This window comes from Gopherus flavomarginatus, chromosome 17 (genome assembly GCF_025201925.1).
Source record: "Gopherus flavomarginatus isolate rGopFla2 chromosome 17, rGopFla2.mat.asm, whole genome shotgun sequence".
Taxonomy (NCBI): domain Eukaryota; kingdom Metazoa; phylum Chordata; order Testudines; family Testudinidae; genus Gopherus; species Gopherus flavomarginatus.
The window spans coordinates 7,476,966-7,496,766 of NC_066633.1; the positions used below are offsets into that span (position 1 = coordinate 7,476,966).

The 19,801-nt window shown below is 41.9% G+C and overlaps 1 protein-coding gene across 2 annotated transcripts in view; it reads right to left on the reverse strand.

Annotated features, from left to right (window-relative positions):
• COL5A1 (collagen type V alpha 1 chain) overlaps positions 1–19,801 on the reverse strand; it is a 245,575-nt gene that overhangs the window by 13,290 nt on the left and 212,484 nt on the right. Inside the window, exons 43-64 of one of the 2 annotated variants that reach the window (XM_050926980.1) lie at positions 18,089–18,196; positions 17,367–17,420; positions 15,642–15,695; positions 15,373–15,480; positions 15,219–15,272; positions 15,009–15,116; positions 14,078–14,131; positions 13,204–13,311; positions 12,524–12,577; positions 12,356–12,409; positions 11,759–11,812; positions 10,765–10,818; positions 9,903–10,010; positions 8,931–8,984; positions 8,770–8,823; positions 7,558–7,665; positions 6,847–6,900; positions 6,392–6,427; positions 5,423–5,476; positions 4,624–4,882; positions 3,632–3,744; positions 1,232–1,300 (exon numbers count right to left, since the gene is read on the reverse strand). In XM_050926980.1, coding sequence (XP_050782937.1) covers positions 1,232–1,300; positions 3,632–3,744; positions 4,624–4,882; positions 5,423–5,476; positions 6,392–6,427; positions 6,847–6,900; positions 7,558–7,665; positions 8,770–8,823; positions 8,931–8,984; positions 9,903–10,010; positions 10,765–10,818; positions 11,759–11,812; positions 12,356–12,409; positions 12,524–12,577; positions 13,204–13,311; positions 14,078–14,131; positions 15,009–15,116; positions 15,219–15,272; positions 15,373–15,480; positions 15,642–15,695; positions 17,367–17,420; positions 18,089–18,196 — 1,773 coding nt within the window. Of the gene's footprint in view, positions 1–1,231; positions 1,301–1,355; positions 1,425–3,631; positions 3,745–4,623; positions 4,883–5,422; positions 5,477–6,391; positions 6,428–6,846; positions 6,901–7,557; positions 7,666–8,769; positions 8,824–8,930; positions 8,985–9,902; positions 10,011–10,764; positions 10,819–11,758; positions 11,813–12,355; positions 12,410–12,523; positions 12,578–13,203; positions 13,312–14,077; positions 14,132–15,008; positions 15,117–15,218; positions 15,273–15,372; positions 15,481–15,641; positions 15,696–17,366; positions 17,421–18,088; positions 18,197–19,801 lie in introns of both variants that reach the window. The other variant, XM_050926979.1, reaches the window with a different exon arrangement.

Genomic DNA, 19,801 nt, shown 5'->3' on the forward strand with positions numbered 1-19,801 from the left:
ACTTACTGGGCCCCAGGGCAGAAAGCCGAAGCCCGAGCCCTTCGCCATCCCAGGTGGGGCTGAAGTTGTAGCCTGAGCAACAAAGCTTCAAGGGGCCCCCTGCGCTGTGGTTGCCCTGCTTGCTACCCCCTAATGCCGGCCCTGGTTTTTAAGCTCCTGGATATGCAGAAAAATAGTTGCAGCACAGGCAGGCTAAGGAATTTTTATAGCATGTTGGGGGCCTCAGGAAGAAAAAAGGTCGAGAATCCCTGTTGTAGATGTTTGTTCGTCAACTATCTGTGCTTTCCTTCTTTCCTCACTTCCTTGGTTTCTCTGTTGTAGAATGTAGGTATCATGAATTATTTAACTGACAGAGATTCTTCTTCCCTTTATAACTTTAATAGTGTCTCTAGGCCAAGTTCTAGTTCACACAGGCTTAGAGAATATGTGCAGTGTTTGAAATCCTTCTTCTTCAGTGGGTTTTCTCCATTTCTCCAAGACTGTGGAAGGGGGATACTTCTGCTAGGAGACTGTACTGAAGACAGACTCATGATGCCCTGGACTCAGCAAAAATATCGGGACGTGAAACTGAAGGATCTAACTCCAATGGGTTGACTTATTTCTCTATTATGTGCCTGCCTTATGTGCCCTTAGAGTTGGTTGAAATACAGAATATAATTCACAGACATTTTTGATGGAAAAACTTCCCATTTTTTCACTGGAAAACTTCCTTGTAAAAAAAAACAACAAAAAAAAAAACTCTGTCCAAGTCTCGTATTCTTGTAGACCCGATCATTGTGGTATGTAAGTGCTGATCTCGACTATAGTTAGTAGGCTTTGGTAGCACAGTGGTGACTGGTTGTGATTCAGAAGAGTGGCCAGTTCCAGCGGCTAGATTTAGCTATCGCACTAAAGGAGCTACCAGCTCCTGTCAGAGGCTCTGATCCAGCAAGGTCCTTAAGCGAATGCCTAGTGTTAAGCACAGGAGTAATCTCATTGGCTGTTCACATACTGCGCATGTGCTTACAGCCTTGCTGAATTGGGGCCTGCACTCCGTTACTTTCCCTGAAGAGGGTCATATAAATGTGCCTCCAATATATTTTAGTCAGCGTTCCACCTTAATTTTTTTTTAAAAGGTGTCCTAGGATGGTTATTAGTCCAACATGCAGAGTGCAAACAGTTTGGCCATAACCAAAGCGGACGTGGCTGACGTGCTCAGATTCAGACTGTAGGGCCAAGGTTAGCCACTTACCAAGGAACCCCGCTTGTACTGACTATACCATGTGGAAGGCTGCTCTTTGGGCCAACGAGCCATTTTGCTCTGTAAAATATGAGACGGATTAAAGACCAACAGAAAGTGGTAGGGTGCCTCTTACCAGTTTACCGCGCTTGAATTCACTGAACCAGGAGCCCGGGGTTTCCTTTGGCCAAGAAGTAAGTCTAGCCTAAATTGTGGGTGGGAAAGTGGAAGAGAGAAACAAAGAAAGAAAGAAAAGGTTACATTCAATTGCACATCCTGGGTCTGTCTGTCTCATTGAAATTGTCCAACTTTGTTTAACACACAGTTTCTTAAACTTTATACACTGGTAATAAAAACAGTCTGCTGAGCCCTAGGGTCCTGCCAGCTTCTAAATTAGGACATTCCACCACTGCACAGAGGTATAAACTGCCTTGGTACCACCTTTCATTGCTAAGAGGTTAATGATCTGTAACCTCTAGATATCTGCTGATGGAAAACTGGCATCACATTTTGCAGACGGATGGCAAAAAAAAAAAAAGAGAGAGAGAAAAGTATTAGTGGTAAATGATCCATTTATCTACATGGGGATTGGTGGGGGGCAAGGATGGAAAAGCAGCACTGAGAATGGAGAAGGCTGATGTCAGTCCAATGTCAAATCCAGATGTGCTGGAGCAAGGCGAGGCTAGGCTAGGAGAATTAATAAAACACCAGCATCTGCTTTGTGTGTTTGAGCACCAGTAACATACTGTCAATGGAATGTGTAGTCCTTGGCAGGCAATGAACCAGAATACATGGTGGAGTCCCAACTGAACAGTCTGTAATGAACCAGATTGTGACCTTGATAAGGAGAGGAGTTGCCAAACCATCCTTCCCGAAGGACCCTTTACAGCTGTGAATTTGAATATTCTCTTTTCAGTCAGAACAAGGGATGTGTTTAATGGGGGAGCAGGCAGGGACAGAGATTAGTTAATATCCCCTCATTATTCCACCAGCTTCCTCACTGTTCCTTTCACTCTCTCCAAGAACAATGACTGAATTAGATGTAGGTGCCTTGGGATTATTCTTTCCTTCACTGGAGGAGAACCATAACATCAAACGGCATATTTTTGCCATGCTGTGGATGCACCGAGATGGGATACATTTTTCAGTCCATGCAGCGGCCCATAACAAAATATCCACAAATATCTATGCAAGTAATTAATATAATAGGCTGGATTCTCCTCTCACTTATGCCAGTGTATGTGATAGAAGAATCAGTCCCACTGGGAATACTGCAATAGCTTGCAAAGTCAACACCGTAAGGATTTTAATACTCAGATTTTGATAGTTTAATAATCAATGACTGGAGGAGAACAACGGTGGTCTAACACCAAAGAGAAGAAATGTATCTTCTGTTTAAACAATCCCCAAAAGAACCCCTGGGAAATTCTGCACTGCATATCACTTGTTCCATGCTGACGTATATTTCTAGGGATTGAAATTATCTCAGCAAGTGAACAGCTTATATCAGGGTGCACAGGAGCAATTAATCTTTCTTGTCTATACCCTAACCTAGCATGTGAAGACCTTCTTGATGGTACTGAGAGGATCCTTGACAGCCACCTTGGAAGACATCACATTTACCTAGTGGAGAAACTAAATTTAAGAGTAGGTCTTTACACCTGATGATCAGCCCCATAATATAAAGCGGATGGATATGGGGCAATGAGGTGTACTTTACTGAAACTGAAAGACACTTAGAGAACTTGGCATGGTCAACTGGATGTGACTGGCTGAGTTATTACTGGGGGATCCTTGGAAACATGAGGATGGGAGAGCACATCATTGCCCATTAACTAAACCGATTCACACCTGGTCTGCATACCAACTGAATGCCATGAACTCTCCTGATCCTAGGCATGGTAGTTTGGAACACCCAAGTACATGAGTAACAGGAGAAATTACAGCAGAACAACATTTCTCCACTATGTCAGAAGACTTCGTCAAAGTAGAAGAGGAACCAGCAGTGCTGAGGGACAAAACCACCAGAGTAGCAGTCACTGCTGAATTGGGGATAAAAAGAGTAGATTAAATAAACCTCATGGTGAACTACGGTAGAGACAATGATGGAGAAGTTTGCCTTTGTAAAGCAATGCAAAAAAAAGTAAGGTATCAGCTTTCATCATACTTCAGAGACTATCAAAACCTTGCCCTAAAACAGCGTAAAAATTGCTTACTCATTCAGTGAAATGCGCTCAGTAAACGTAATCCAAAACCAATCTTGAATCTGACATTAACAAACACATTTGATCTTTACTTTTTACTTTTCATTGTTGAGTTTATCTGATCAAGGTGACTGGCTATGAATATGCACAACAGGAAACACTCCATTACCAGCTTCAGAGGAAAAATATACAGTTTGTGGGAACTTACTCCTTCAGATTTCTTATCAGGGAAGATACAGGTCTCTCCACCAGCTGTGAAGTTACAGTAAACTTTGAAAGAGTCCCTTGAACATCCTTGATTAGGATCAACCCAGTATTCACCTGGAAGTTGGAGGAAAACGGATTAGCCTATATGAAGTTAAGAATGTAACAGAACTTCCTCAGGATCAAACCCAACCATTTCCATCCCTGGGATAAGATTACATTACTTGTATGTTCTCCTTATATAGTAACACAGACCTGGATATAACAAGGCTTCACAATCAACATGCAAAGTGCAGTATGTAGAACAGTGCATAAATTCAGAACTGGAACACTACTACGGTGATCCTACAGCAGCTTTATCCACACCGGGGAAATTTCCAAATAAATGCTTCATTAATTCCAACGCCTATTAGTGGCTGTTGGAACAGGGGGTAACCATAGTGTAGACAAGGCTCCAGTGGCCAGACCCACAATCCGACCCTCAGTATATATCTATACAATACTTCATACTTGATATGTTGGATTTATAGTAGAGCTGGTTGGATATTTTCTGTCAAAGCTGTGTTTCAGTGGAAAAACTGGGTTTTTGACCAAACAACATTTTTCATGAAAAGTGTGTCTACTTCCTGTGGAAATTTTCAGTGTTTCATTGAAAAAATGGAAGGCCTGAAACACACCCATTTTTGACTTTTGGCCAAAAACGGAAGTATTTTGATTCAAAATGGCACTGTGCTGCCTCATGGGAGTTGCCATTAGAATACGTTCTGCTCCCATTTTCCTCTACGGCTAGGCTCTCTGGCCCAACTACACCTCCCAGGGTGCAACTGGGTGAGGGGCTCTTGTGACAAGCCCTTACTCTTCACCTCATGTTTGCAGGAAAATACAAATTCTATGTTCCTACCAGCACTAAGTTGTACCAACAGGATTGTGCAGATTTATGAACTCTGCTGGGCTTTCTTTCTTCCCCTAGCCCTGTTCACAGCCTCAAGCACCTACCATCTGGGAAGTCAGGATGGCAAAGCTGCAAATCCTTGCAGGTACGAGCTGGGTTGTGCTGAGTGCCCAAAGGATGCTTCATTTGCTCAATTTCCAGTTTCAAAGAATTCAAGGAGCCAAAGATCTCCTCCATGCCATCTGCATAATCCATGTAGTTGTCAGTGTTTCCCTCATCAACCAGTTGGCTTGCATCAATGTTTCGCCGGCTCCTCTTGGAGGACTGGATAGGCAGGGGCTGGATCACTTCCCCGGGAGGACCCTTGGTGCAAGGAAAGAACTTGAAATGTTAGCTTCGCAGGGGAAACGTGAAAGAAACAGAAGGGACAGCCACAGGAATGAACATGCTGCACTAGTGACAGGAAGATTCACAGCCACAGGACACGCACACACAGGAGGTCTCAAAGGTCCATTACGGTACTAATGGAAATCCTCAGTCACCAGTGAATTTTACAGGGCTCAGGCATTCAACCTGTGTAGTAGGAGAGAGTCTGCACCAGGCATACAGACTGCTGGGAAAGTCTTTTGATGCTAAAAATATCCACCCTGGCTGGAAAGTCTTTCAAGAAAGATGCTCCACCTTCAGCCTGTGGGTTGATCCTTTCCACGTACACCTCTTTCTTTTTTTTGTTCAGCCTTCTTGCCTCATCTCCCTCTCTGGTATTTCTAAGGCACCTATCTCCTCGGTATGGACCCACTGCATGTTGCCTCTTTATCAAGAACTGGGGTTCTCAGGGGTATGTCACACACTGACTCTAGCTCTCAGTTCACCATAGGCTTCACCACAATGGGTTATACTTACAGGAGGTCCTGGTGGGCCTGGGTGGCCAGATTCACCCTTTGGACCCGTTGGACCCTGAGTGCAAAAAACAGAAACAAGTGTGAGTGGCTCACTTATAAATACCAGCTGTCACAAATTCTCCATGCATGTCTTTCTTTCTTTAAATTCCTTTCTGCTCTCTCCCTCAGCCTCCAGCTACCCCAAGCACACCTGGTGCTAACTAGGGCTTGTCAAAATATTTGGGGGTGGGGGGGATGAAAAATAGATTTTTAACCAACATGAATATTTTTGCAGAATATTTTCATTTTGGCAGAAATTTTCTGATATTTTGCTGAAAAAACAAGCTGAAAAACTTTCTGGCAAAATGTCCACATTTTGGTTAGGATTTATGTAAAAATTTTGCCCCTCACGCCCGCCCCCACAAACATGAACATTTTAAACCAAAAAGGTTTTCAGAAATTGAAACAGAAATTTTAGGTTTTTGTTTGTGTAATGAATAAACTGAATTTTGTGTATAGAACATACTGATAAACACATTTTCTAAAATTTCCCCATTAAAAGTAACTTGCATTTTTCAACAAGCTATAGTTCTGACTTCACAGAGGAGAAAACGGTGACATTAAACTAGTTTAACTGGGTGTTTTCCACCCGTTTCTTCACTCTGTGTCACACCTACCACTCTTCCATTTTTCCCTCCCTCTCTCACTCTCCATTTTTAAAGTCTCCATCTTTACAGCAATAGGCTTATTGCTTACTTTCCACTGTTTTAATATTTCTGATCTTTTCAACAGTGATGTGGCAGAAAGTACAATGGGCATAAAAGAAATATTTCCAATTATATTTTTTCATTTTAAACAGCCTGAAAGGACTGTATTCGCTAAAATAATCTTTAGCTAATTGCCTTGACTCTACTGATTTGTAATGGTGATAGTAGGTTATGCACCTAATAAAAATTCCTCTGCCTTTTAATTTTGTATGGTTTATACTTACTGATGACCCTTTAGCACCCTTTGGACCAGGGGGACCCTGAACGGAGGAAAGAGAAAAATATATCATTAGCATTGGGCAAAAAATGTGAAATAATTTCATAATCATTTGAATTTTTCAATAAATTCACTTCAGCCACGTTTGTGCCCGTTTTTTCATTTTCTGAGGACATTTGAAGAGTTTGACTTTACTTGCTTATTAGTGAACATCAGAAATGTATTATTAATAATAACAAAGCAATTCAAAGTGCTACACAAATATTGATTAACTTAGCTGCGGAATAACCCGCGGAGGTATGTAGCACACGATTATCCATATTTCATGGAAGCTGAGGTACAAAGCATTTACATGACTTGTCAATGGTCGCACATTGCATCAGCGGCAGAGCCAGATTGTTTGACTCGCAGTTCTATGCTTTTGCCACTTGACCAAATGGCTTTTTGATTTCAACTACATACCGGTAATCCTGGTGGACCTGGAGGTCCAATTGGACCAGAAGGACCAGTGATACCCTAAAAAGTAAAGGCAAAATAAAGTTTATTTCAATGTATTCATGTTGGTCATCATCTATGTACCATAAGCTCAGATTTCAGATTTGGGTGCTTAGTGACTGATGACTAAGTATGGAATAAAGCCACCATCCTGCAGGCTTATCCATGGAGGTGTGAGGATCTACACACAGAGATCAATGTACCGTCCCAGGGCCTGAATCTTTAAAAGAGCCACTTCATTTCCAGGTCTCACTTTTTTCCATTAGAGATAGGCCCAAGTTGCCCACTTCCCTGACCTTTCAGAGCACAGGGATTCAGCGTCTCTTTAGAAGGACAGGTCCAAATCCCTAAGACCAAAACCAATTTTGGATCTGGATCAGAACTTCTCTTAAATTGAATTCCCTTAAGCTGAATAACTTCCAGCTGGTGCCCATCACTATCTTCTATAGTATGGTATATTTGTGTAGGAAATGTCATTAAAGAGTTAGCAAAAGCACCCTGTGTCATGCTGAGATGATGCCTCTGACCAGAAAAGGCCAATTCTACTATTAAAAAGCCATCTGATGAAAGGAACAAGGTTTTAATCCTTTAAGCCCAGTATGAAGCTCAGCATTGCTTCCCAGGCACATTTAAGGAAAGTCTCACAAATAACTCCAAAGTGCCCCTAAAAACACCTACCTGCTCTCCTTTAGGTCCGGATGAACCCTGGGGTCCTGGGAGACCTCTGTCACCCTTTTCTCCCTGCTCACCAGGGGGCCCAATGAGGCCAATTAAACCTGGATGACCCTAGAGAAAATAAATAGCAGAGTTTAATTAAGATCAGCTGTGTCATACTCTGGAAGGTGTTGAGTGTGAGAAACTCCTACAGGAGAACCCATCTATAAAAGGAAGAAACTAAACAAGTGGAAGAAAAGTGTTTGTACCTTTCGGGAATCTGGGGATGAGTAGGCACAAGGAAAGTGTTTGTAGCTGAGCATGAAAAGCGGCCAAAAATGCCCACAACTCCTAGTGTAATGAAAACCACTAGCTTTTTGCTAAAGGAATACTGCAAATATGATAATGGAAGGGGCACTGCTGTACTCTGGAGTCTGTTCTTTTCATACACTGGCATATGTGACGTTAATTTCTAGTTATTGCCTCTTTCTTTGCCTCTTGCTAACTGCATGCCCTACACAGCCATGATAACTAGAGATCGCATAGGGACATAAGCATAACAGAATGGATCAGTTTAGTTTCCTGCGTAATGCATCTATGCCAGGTAACTCCCAGGAAGGTGTTAAACATTAGCCATGGATTCCAATGTGTAATGCTACACACTGAACTGTGGGGAGAAATTTCTTCCTGACTCACTTACAGGGCTTCCTGGCCAATGAACCCATCTGATATTCAACATATATACCCTGAAGATTCATAACTGAGGTAGCTGTCATGATCAACACCTCTTGTATGCTTGAGGCCTACTCTAAGGAACTGCCTAACACTATTATATCCTGATGTTATGATATCCTCAACAGTCCCTCTTTCTGTTTTAGCACGTCCTGTGGTGAAAACAGTGAATTCTGGACCAATGCAGAATCTTACTGTGTACTATGCATAGAGGGATACATTTATTCCCATGCAGAGAGACTGCACAAGGCCTATGCACCACTTCAGTCTCATTTAAGACCTCAAAATAGGGTTTATATTGGACGTAAGCAGTGCAGAGACCTTGTGAAGCTTATTTCCCAGGGGTGGATTTTACCCCATAAGCTACAGTAATATACATGTCATCACCATAGCATTACTACTGACATCTATTATGTACTGTCCTGAGAGTTGGGAGTGGGAAGGGGGGGAATCAATGACTTTGAAAATAAAAGTATCTGAACATGTTTTATGTCGCAGTCTCACCTTTTCGCCTTTAGGACCTGAATCTCCCTTAAGACCAGGTAAACCAGGTGGGCCCTTAAAAAAATTAAATGAAAGAAGAGGAAACTCAGATAAAAATAATATACGCCAAATGCAAAATTCTGTATATAAGTAACCAAACAACTGGGACTATAAAGACATACCAGTGGGCCTGGAGGACCATCGGGGCCTGGGGAACCGGGGAGCCCTTGTTCACCCTGTAAAACAATGCAATCCACTCAGATTAGGCATTCATAGTAGAGGTTGGCTAGTGGTGAAATTCTAGATCTGAGAACCTCAAACTTTACCCCTCCATATGTGAACTCTGTGGCTTGGGTCCATCTCCAGAAAAAAGGATTCATTCAATAACCATTATTAAATGTATATATTTTAACCTTAATTAACCTTAATTTTAACACCCAATTAGAAATGCTCCAGGAGCAGGCACATGGTCTGGGCCTGATGCAAAGGCCACTGACGTCAGGAGTCTTTCTAGCAACTTTAAGGAGCTTTGGATCCAGTATTCTGAAATTAAAATAAATAAACAAAAAAGCAAAACACAAGGCCCAATCTTGAAGTCCTCCTTTACTCCTGACTAAGTGGCAATGAGAGTTTTGCCAAAGTGCACCAAAGAAACTAAAGTTAATAGGATTTTGGCTCCCATGTGCCTAGTCTCTTATGAAAATGGGACCTAGGCGCTTTGGAAAATTTTACCCTAGAGCTTCTTCAACCTTTAATCAAAAATAAAAGCCAAACGCACACAATTACCCTTGACTTCCTTGTTCTACCATAAGTAAAATAAATACCAACTCACTCCATCCTTCCCACCCCAAAACTCAGCCAAAAGCCATGGAAAAGAACAGATATTCCATCATGCTATAAAAGTCAGCAGACTTGGCCTCTGTTGGATCACTGGGGGGGTGGGGGAGTGAATTCTAGAGCCAGGGCCCCTCTACTAAAATCATTGAGCCACCAGACATCAGGCATTCAAGTCTGGAGACTGTTCGCTTCTGTGGCCCAGCTACACTGGTGCCTGGGCAAAAGGCATCCCCTAAGAGAGATGATTTACTGTAAGGCCTGGTCATTATTCCTGTTCAAAAGCTTGCTGGGGCTACCCTCAGTTTTTAAATACTCACCACTGGGCCAGGAATTCCTCGAAGGCCATCGGGACCAGGTTTCCCTGGAGCTCCCTGGGGACCAACAGGACCTGTCTTCCCAGGAGGTCCTTCCAGACCAGATTCACCCTGGTGGCAAGCGACAAAGTGATTCAGTTTTCAATTGCTCTTTAAATAGTTGAATTACAGTTGATCAGAGCTAGTGTGATGCATGCAACTCCCTCCTTATTTTATACCTTCCAGCCACACACCATCCTGCTCTCTACTGCACCCACTGAAAGCCAAATCCTGGAGTTGCAGCATTCTTCCATTTCCACCTGTTTACTGACTAACCTGCAGTAGTACTGCTTAGACTGTATGCTCTACCATCTTTTTGGTCAGCGTTTGTACAGCACCTAACACAATAGTGTGTGACTAGGGCTCCTGGGTGCCACCACAACATACATCATAACTAATAACAATAATAATAATAAAGTAACTTACAATACCATTTGCAACACTATTCTAATTTTGGCTCAACATTGTTATTGAGATAATCACCGTTTGCGAATATCATGTTTGCTTTATGATATTATAGAATCCTGTATACACGGTGCTATTGGCAAAACAGTAAATGACACTTTGGATAGCAAAAACATATCCCAAAGCCCTTTACAATTCCATAAATATCCAGTGGAATTTGTTAAATGGCAAAACAAGCACTTAGCAGATGTCTTCATTTGAAGTTGATGGCCCCAAATTCCAGGTTTGATAGTTTGTTGAAATACAAAGTGAAACGACATTCTGTTCTTCCTACACAAGATTTTATGAGGTGTTGCATACAAAGGGCTGCAGAGGGTACAGCTGAAGATCCTGATTTTATCAATATATGTTTATTCCTTACCTTGGCTCCTTTCTCTCCCTGTCTTCCTTCAGGACCTGCTGGACCAGGAGGACCCTAGTGAGAACATGAAACAGAAGCAATAGCATCTTAGACCACAGTTCATCTGGAATGGCTGTGGTGGTATTTACAGAGATACTGTAAACAAGAAGGAAAATAATATGAAGGTGGCTATCTGCCAATGGCCTTAAAAATTAACACCCTTATAAATTAACCTTCTACCTTTCTCAGATGAACATTTGGCAGAGAAATCCTGAAATAGGATGGGAGAGCCAAATGTTTTATCTCATTTTATTTTGGATACCAATAACCTGATCTAAAGCCCATCGAATTCAATAGGCACCTTTCCATTAACTTCCATCGGCTTTGGATTGGCCTCAACCGTCGCCAACAAACTACTGCATTTCAGTATGTGAATTTTCTCACGTTTTGTTCTTAGTTTCAGAAAATAAATTATTCTGAGTTACTGATTCCGTTTTTGGGGGTACACACATGTGAGCACCCCCCAAGAGATGCACATGCATACATTTTTGGGAGAGCTGGTGCCAAATTCCACTGTCTTGTGGACTCCAAGAGCAGTGAACTCTGCCTGTTGGTGTTTGCAGGATCAATCCATAAACAGGCAGGCAAATGCAGATCAAGATATTTCCTTAACAATTTTTTTAAGCAGATATTACTTTTACTGACCATTTTGCACACAGGCCAGAACCCCAGCTGGTTTAAATAGGCACAGCTCCACTGACTTCTGCCCATTTGCACCAGTGCAGGCTCTGGCCCCATATTTCTATACATCAATAATGACAATATTGCAAGATTGATACTGAAGTGACAAATGTTGCCATGCAAAGCAGATATTTACCATTTGATCAGAACTTTAAGAACTTTACTGAGTGAACTGATTGGGTAAGGTCTGTTAGAATTAAAGCATAATAATGATACTAATTTCAGAAATCTCATTAAAATGTACATGAAACAACATTCTAACAAATTAACTTACCCTCTTCCCCGGGGGACCTGATGGGCCTGGTTCTCCAGTTGGGCCAGGAGATCCCTGGGTTAAAAGTGGAAGAAAACAGCTCATAATTGTAATATGACATGTAAAAGAAACAGACCAGGTATCTTACATGTGACCTGACCGATTCTAGTTTGCATTATAATTAAGAATTAAGGAGAGGCAGACAATATGAGGTATGAGTGCTAATCAGAAAGCTGATATCTCATTTTACCCCATCTTATGATGTAAGAACAAAAGGGTGACTTGAAATATAATAGGCATCTTAAAATGAATAAAAGGGAACACATAATATACTCAAGCTATAAAGTCCACTGCTGGGGTCCAGTAAATTACTGGATAGTTAGACTTAGAAGAGAGGGAGAGATTTTCACAGCACAAATGGAAGTCAGGTACTTAGCTCCCAGTAGAAGTCAATAGGAGTTGGGTGCGTAACTATCATTTGTCCCTTTGAAAATTTCTCCCTACATTCCTACATTTCTAGTGATCTGGGCAAAGATTAGACCTAGGAACAAGGAGCAGCAGCAGGTGAATACCATACTCCTAATACCTAACAGACCTTGTATACCAGAATGTACTTACAGTCTGACCAGGTTCACCATCATCACCTTTGTCACCTGTGGGACCATCTTGACCCTAGGAGGAGGAAAATGAGTTTTATATACTAAGAATTGCCTTTCTCCAGTCCAGGGTGAAAGCAGTTCATTCTGACTGCCTCACTGAGATCATTTCTGAATGGTTGGCACTTACAGCTGGGCCAGGTTCTCCAGGGGGGCCAGGATCACCAGGAAAACCAACTGGACCCTGCAAAAGGAAGGAGAAAAATATATCCCCAGGTCAACTGCGGTACAGTTACTGGAGAACTCTAAAGCAACATGTATCCGTTATTCCAGACATAACTGAAAGAGCTACTGTACATAGCAAAGCCATGAGACACATAGCTCTGACATGTTCAAAGTTCAGATTCCCAAATCTGAAAGGATCCTGAGTTTTGGACCATGCTATCATACATGGAGATGAGCTGTGAAGTTCAGATCAGGATCCAAAATTTTGAAAAGTTCATGGGTGTTAATATACAATGTTCGGGTTATCCCATTATAAACTTGAGGCAAGTCATAAGAACTTTTCCAAACTTTGAGACGGTTTGGAGCTGGAGGTTTTGTTTTGATTAATTAAGTGAGCATGATATAGATCTCAAGCTGGCCCTCTGTTAGAAAAGGACTGATTATTCTAGTATTAACTGAATATACTATAAACTAGGAGTATTCATCCTTAAAAATTCCAATGGAATTGGTTTGAACTTGGATACCCCTAGAAGGTATGGTTCAGTTGACTGCTAAGCCATCTCAACTTTCCCAAGCATCTTTGGAACACAGCTTTCAAAAAGGAACCCTCCATTTAACACTTTTCCTATAAGATAGGCTACTTACAGGGCTACCTTTAGGTCCATCATCACCTGGTGGACCTTTAGGGCCAGGAGGACCAGCAGCACCGGAGGGGCCTGCTTCTCCCTTTTCACCTCTTTCTCCTTTAGGACCCTGTAGGGAAAACAGGATTTTCCATTAGGTAGAGAAAAAGCTGGTATTTATGTATTTGTTTTATATGGTCAATTAAACCTCTCAGGATACCTGGGCATTGTTTATTATAAATACCTCCTGCTCCAAATAATTAGATGGCCCCTGTGTTGTTCTTATTAAGACGTGGAGAATTTTTATTTCACAACTGTTCCTTTTGGCCAGCCTGCTGTAAGCGGCAGCCAATCACAGTCTGTTCTGCCCCCTGCCGTCCACCACTCTTCCTTCCAAAATGGAGGATGAATTCAGTCTCTGCATCCTTACCTATCAATGACCATTATTCCACACAGCACTCTTCTGAAACCTCAATTTCCAACCCCTCAAGACAAACCCCAGGGAAAGACAGGCCTGAAAAACCTTAGACTTTCAGGGAGCATTGAGAGGAAGAATGAATTCCATCGTCCACTAGCCTTTATACATGTTTCAGAAGGGCTCCAGAGAGACAGGAAACCTTCTACATTCAGACATATGATCTTAATTCTTTTAATATTTCTGCTAAGTCTGACCAGTTGCCCGAGAGGTTCATTGTAAAACAAAAACGACCTGCTTTGGCAAACAAAGGGGGTCTGCTGAGCTTTCAAGGCAATTCACACATGTAGGGCCAAACTCACCGTAATGAGAGGGACCATCATATTGTTTACCCTGCCTTGCAACTGCTCTAAGGCACGAATCTTGTTCAATTTCAGTTAAAACCATGATATATATGTATATTTTAAAATGTACCACTTACCGGGGGACCACCCTCTCCAGGAAGACCAGGCTCACCAGATTCACCAGGTTCACCCTATAGATCGGAGTGAGGAGGGAAATCACATGGTTATATATTGTTACTGATAGCATACCATAGTGGGCTGTGTAGAAAGATCCTCTTCAACTGAAAGCAGGCACGCACGGTCCAGCAGTGAAAAAATTAAAGCTGGTCAGTAAATGGGTAAGTAAATTCCTGGAAACTGTAAAAGCAGCAAAGAATCCTGTGGCACCTTATAGACTAACAGACGTTTTGGAGCATGAGCTTTCGTGGGTGAATACCCACTTCCTCAGATGCATGCGAAACTGGAAACTGGTTACTTGTAGGGTTTTTTATCAAAAATTTCCAACCAGCTCTTGTGAAAATGTTCTTTAGAATTAATACTCATAACCAGCCTGTATGGACCCATCACTGACTGTATTTTTACCCTGTCTTGATACGTCTTAACCCTGACTGCACAGCGTTATCTGAAAGTACACTTCAATCTCCATGACAATTACATACATGGATTCTCTAATGAGACCACCAGCAATAGTATTAATCAGTGCCCATTGCGATGGCAGTTTTTGGACACCTGTCCACTAGTAACTAGAGCGACTCCCATCAATATTTGTTTTGTAATCAGGCCAGTTATCAGATGGCAAAACTTTCAGTCACTACTGAGTGGGCTGGATTTGAAGAGGAGGTTTGGAACAACTGGTCTATATTTATTATCAATGGACAGAGCTTTCTACATCTCCTTTCCATTTTAAACAGTTGCTGGTAGCTTAATGGAAAACTTGCTGGTTAACAAGGCCCACGTGCAACATGAGTACCACAGCTCAAGTCGCAGGCCTGTTTCTATTGATGTCCGTGGCAAGCTTCCCATTGATTTCAATGGAAATAGAATCAGGCCTGGCTCAGCATGCTTTACCTTCTCTCCTACAGCTCCAGGATTTCCTATTCCACCCGGAGGACCTTGTGGACCATCTGCTCCTGGTGGTCCGGATGGACCCCTGGGCCCAGGGGGACCTGGTGGGCCCTACAAGGAAGGAGAGGCATAAGTAGTTGGTGAGACAATAAACCTTTGGTAATAGATGCTGATATTAATGATGAAACTGCTAAGGAATTGGATCTCACTTACCATTTGTCCAACATCACCTGTTTCTCCCTTCTCACCAGGCGGTCCAGGCAAACCCTGTGGAAATATGATTATATGGGATATTTTTAGTGGGTTACATCACAAGAGCAACATAGGGATTTATAACCCAGAATATCGCACGTCATTGGAAATTTACCTGCAAGCCCACTGGGCCTGGGGGACCAGGGAAACCTCTTGGACCTTCATCACCTTTCTGACCAAAGAGGCCTTGTTGTCCTCTTGGACCTGGCTCCCCATCAGCTCCCTAGAGAGAAAGGGATTAGCATTGTGTATTATAAATACGTATTATAGCTGGGCCCCCATCCCCATTTTCCATTGTAGTCAATGGCAAAGCTCCCACTTTTCTCAATGGGAGCAAGCTGGGTCAATCATTAATGATTAATAATTAATAGCAATAATACTCACAGCTGGACCTGGTTGACCAAGTGGACCTTGTGGTCCAGTAGGACCTGGTGGACCCTGTTTAAAAAAAAAGATGTTCAATGGGACGGTTAGCAATATGGACTAAAAAACTCCTGTAATTATCAAGTATGGAGCACACATTGTGCACAATCTAGGAATGAACTCACTAAAATTCTAAAGTGTGGACAACAAATAGAAGAGAAAGGACCTAACTGGGCTCTCACATGCATCAGTGTCAATTAGTTTAATGTCTATGGAATCACACTACTGCAATCTAGGCTGAGTGTGAACAGAATTACAACCTAACGTAGTGCCAAGTATCAGGGGTAGCCAGGTGAGCCTGTATCCACAAAAACGAGGAGCCCAGTGGCACCTTAAAGACTAACAGATTTATTTGGGCATAAGATTTCATGGGTAAAACCCCCCACTTCTTCATATGCCTCAGAAGAAGGGGGGTTTTCTACCCATGAGAGTTTAGGCCCAAATAAATTTGTTAGTCTTTAAGGTGCCACCGGACTCCTTACCGTAACATAACTTTTACTATATAGTGCAAAACAATTAGGGGACAGAAATCTTTCTGGAAAGTGAGGAACAAAGTTATATATTACTGTGTAATATAACGTGTGGCCAATAGTTATAACATTACCTCAAAACACTATTATGAATAGAAAATTAAGGTAGCACAGGTAAAATGCTCAAGGAACAGTAAATGCCAAATCTTAGGTTGCTCTCACAGTCTTATCTCTGCCCCCCAGTATATATGCACAACAATATGGTTTTAACTCTATGATCATATGATATTTCTCCCATAATATAAAATAATGGCATCTAATTTTTTTTACAAGCTTAACTACTCGTGTGCAGCATCTTTTCCAAGCCTGGAAATTTTAACTGATAGAGGAAAGTTCTGGAATGCTATGAACAACTGAAAAGAGGTTCAAATGAATATGCAACTTCAGCTATAGGGGCTACTCCTGCTGTAGTAATGATGGGGCTGTTTCTGCAATGTTAAAATAAGGGGGCATTATACGGGGCCCATTTAAATTTATTTCACTGGAAGACCCTCCATTGTATTTTTCTTTTTACAGTCCAATCTTCTTCTTTCTTGCCACTCCCTTATTTGGGGTTGGTGACATTTATAGCCTTCTTCCATAACACGTGATCATATACCATGCTGTCATGCAGATAGGTCTCTCTGAGGTTCACGGATATCCTGTCCCCCTTTGTCATCTTTCATCCCCAGTCAATGCAAGCTCTTAGATCTCTGATAGAATACTTTGCTATGGGAATATCTATCTCCCTCAACTTCAGGCCCATTACAACTTCATTACATTTCCTGCATGGAGTGTCCAATCGTTTGACCACCTCAACATCTTCATTTCCATGGCGGAGAGCATACTGATTTCCTTTCTGGTAGCTGGCCAAGTCTCTGTTCCATACATTAATATGGGTCAAATTAGTTTTATACACTCTACCTTTTAACCTTTACTTTTTCCTTTTCACATTACAGAATGTGTAAAAAAAGGGGGGGCAAATACAGAGGAAATTATAATTAAATACTTAGTTTTATATTTCCTTCAAATAATGGAAAATAACCATCTTGCAGAGGTCCCACCAGACTAGCTGCTGCCAAAGACATTGTCTAGGACCCCACACCCACGTAGAGAACAACAGGGACTGTGAAATACAAAAAGGCTCATCTTTTTATATAACAAAGTTCCAGCTTACCTGTTCACCTTTGTCACCCTTGCTTCCTTTCTGGCCTGGTTCTCCAATCTCACCCTGTTGGACACAAATGTGTACAAATCTGTCCAGAGCTCAGCGACTACTTGTGTATCTACATAGTCCAATGATATTTTCCCCTACATTCTAGCACGTCTGTGGCCTGATCCCAGGGTAGCCAACTCCCATAAGAACTTCAAAGGGGAGTTATGGGAAGGGAGGCAGGATTGCACCCCCAGGGTGCAATCTCTTTTTTGAAACCCTTTTTTGAAATCTTTTCTCACCTGCTGATACATACCAAAGGTATCATTATGCTAACTTTGTTGGTGAAGAAAGGGAAAGCGAGAGGCATATTTACGTGCTAACCATCTCTGAATATCCTGCTGTCCAAAGGGGCTTATTGCAGGTGTTGGGGAAATGTAATTAATTTTGGAAAAAATAGCAAACTGGAGCAATGCCAAGTAGAATAGGCTCACAGGAGAGTAACAGCCTGGAACTTAATTCATAGTTTTGTTGATGAGGAATAGAATCCAGCCAATTCTGTCTCAGCTCTACTGACTCTGCAGGACTAACGGGACATAAAAAGCAGTAAAAATGCAATTATGTCACTAAATGGAGCAGATCTGGCTCCGAATACACAGAAGGAACAGGTCTGCCAAATGGGAAGGGGCCATTTTGCATGGGTGCTTCTTGGAGTAGAAGTGTATTTAAGAGGAGATTTTTCTCACCTTATCCCCGTCTTCTCCTGGTGGACCAACAGGACCTGCTGGGCCTGGGAGTCCAACCGGACCTTGAATACCATCACGACCGGCTGGGCCTTGCGGACCTTTTTCACCCTGGAGGTACCATGAACAGGCATGTTAAACAATGCTCTCTTCCATCTTTTGATTCAAGCACACAATCCCATTAACTTCACTGCTTATCATCAGGCAATAACCTTTACTTGTGTTTGCATGTATATAATAGAACCAGTATCTGGCAGACATTTTATACGGTATCATAACATTCTATCTTGACTCTTCTATCCCATCTCTTTCTCTGAGTGATGAACAAAACTTATTCAACCATTTATTTCCAAGAGCCAAATCTTATTGATACCAATTCCTACTCTAATTAATGAAGAGTAAATGCTAGTTCTATATATGGAATAGATAGAATTCCTTGTTTCTCCAGTACCAGAGCCATTGACCTACTCTCTCCTGTGTTTTATGAACTACTGAAAAATACTTTCTGTGAATAGGCAACCACTGCCGGCCTCCTGCTTAAATATCTACTTTTTTGTATCCTTCAGACAGAGTCATCAATTGAATTCGCTTTTGTTTATATGAGCTGAAGAGCTGATGTTCTCCACTTCCCTAGCACAAAATGTAATTGTGTCTGAATCCTGCTGTAAATGACTAGATGCCAGATAAATTGCATATTGATCTCGCCAATAACACGTTATACATATACTTTGCAGCAGAGATGTTCACAAACCTGTTTCAAGAGGAAATTCTTGCCTCAGGACTAGCTGTTAAAGCTTTCAATAAACCATCAAATGCAGGAATCAGTGGGGGAAAAAAATCACCTTTAATAACACAAATAAATCAACACAAATGTCCTACTTCAGTCTGAAATCTCTGAGGCCAGCATTTGGCCATTTCCCTGGACATGAGGCTGACTGCGATGAGCATGATTCAAAAGCAAACAGTCAGTGATTATACATCCGCACAGCAGCTTAGGTGTGTCATGGACTAGGCAAATAGCCTTCTTCCAAAGGAGATGCACAGAGCTACGCTTTTAAATAATGAACTACACACTATCCAGTTCTCACATGGAAGGATACGAGATATTCCTGCAGAATGAAAGAGCTGCTGGTTCTCTCAGGCCTGTGGATGCACAAAGTGATATATTGCAGGAGCACAACCAGAGTCCACTTCAGGTTTCTATCTATGTATCTACTTTCCCACCCATCTATCAGGCAGATTCTTATACCAAGGCCCAGTGCTGTAGGATCTTAGCAAATATCTATTCCTGAGCATTTTTCCCTCCTCACGCCATAGAAAAAGTGCAATTTTTGAATCACAACTCAACATTTGATATCAAAATGGACTGTTTTAAGCAACCCACCACTAGGATGCAGCAGCACCCAAAGACCTCAACTAGATTTGGGATCCTGGTTCACATACATATGGACTAAGCTTTTCAGGCAGGGACAGTGAAAGAACTATTGCCAGGATATCTGGAAGAGGATAGTTATTCCTTCCAGAAATGGATTTTAGTAGTCCCTATGGCACAAGGAGGCCTTATCCGTTCAACGATAAGAATGATAATCCCAGTTGGTTCTTCTGGACTAGCTTTAGCACAGTTTTGAGGTGAACATGTTGTATGGAAGTAGCAGACAGTTGTCCAAGCACTGTTTAGCTTGGTGAAGGGTTAGCACCAAGCAGCATTAGCTCTCA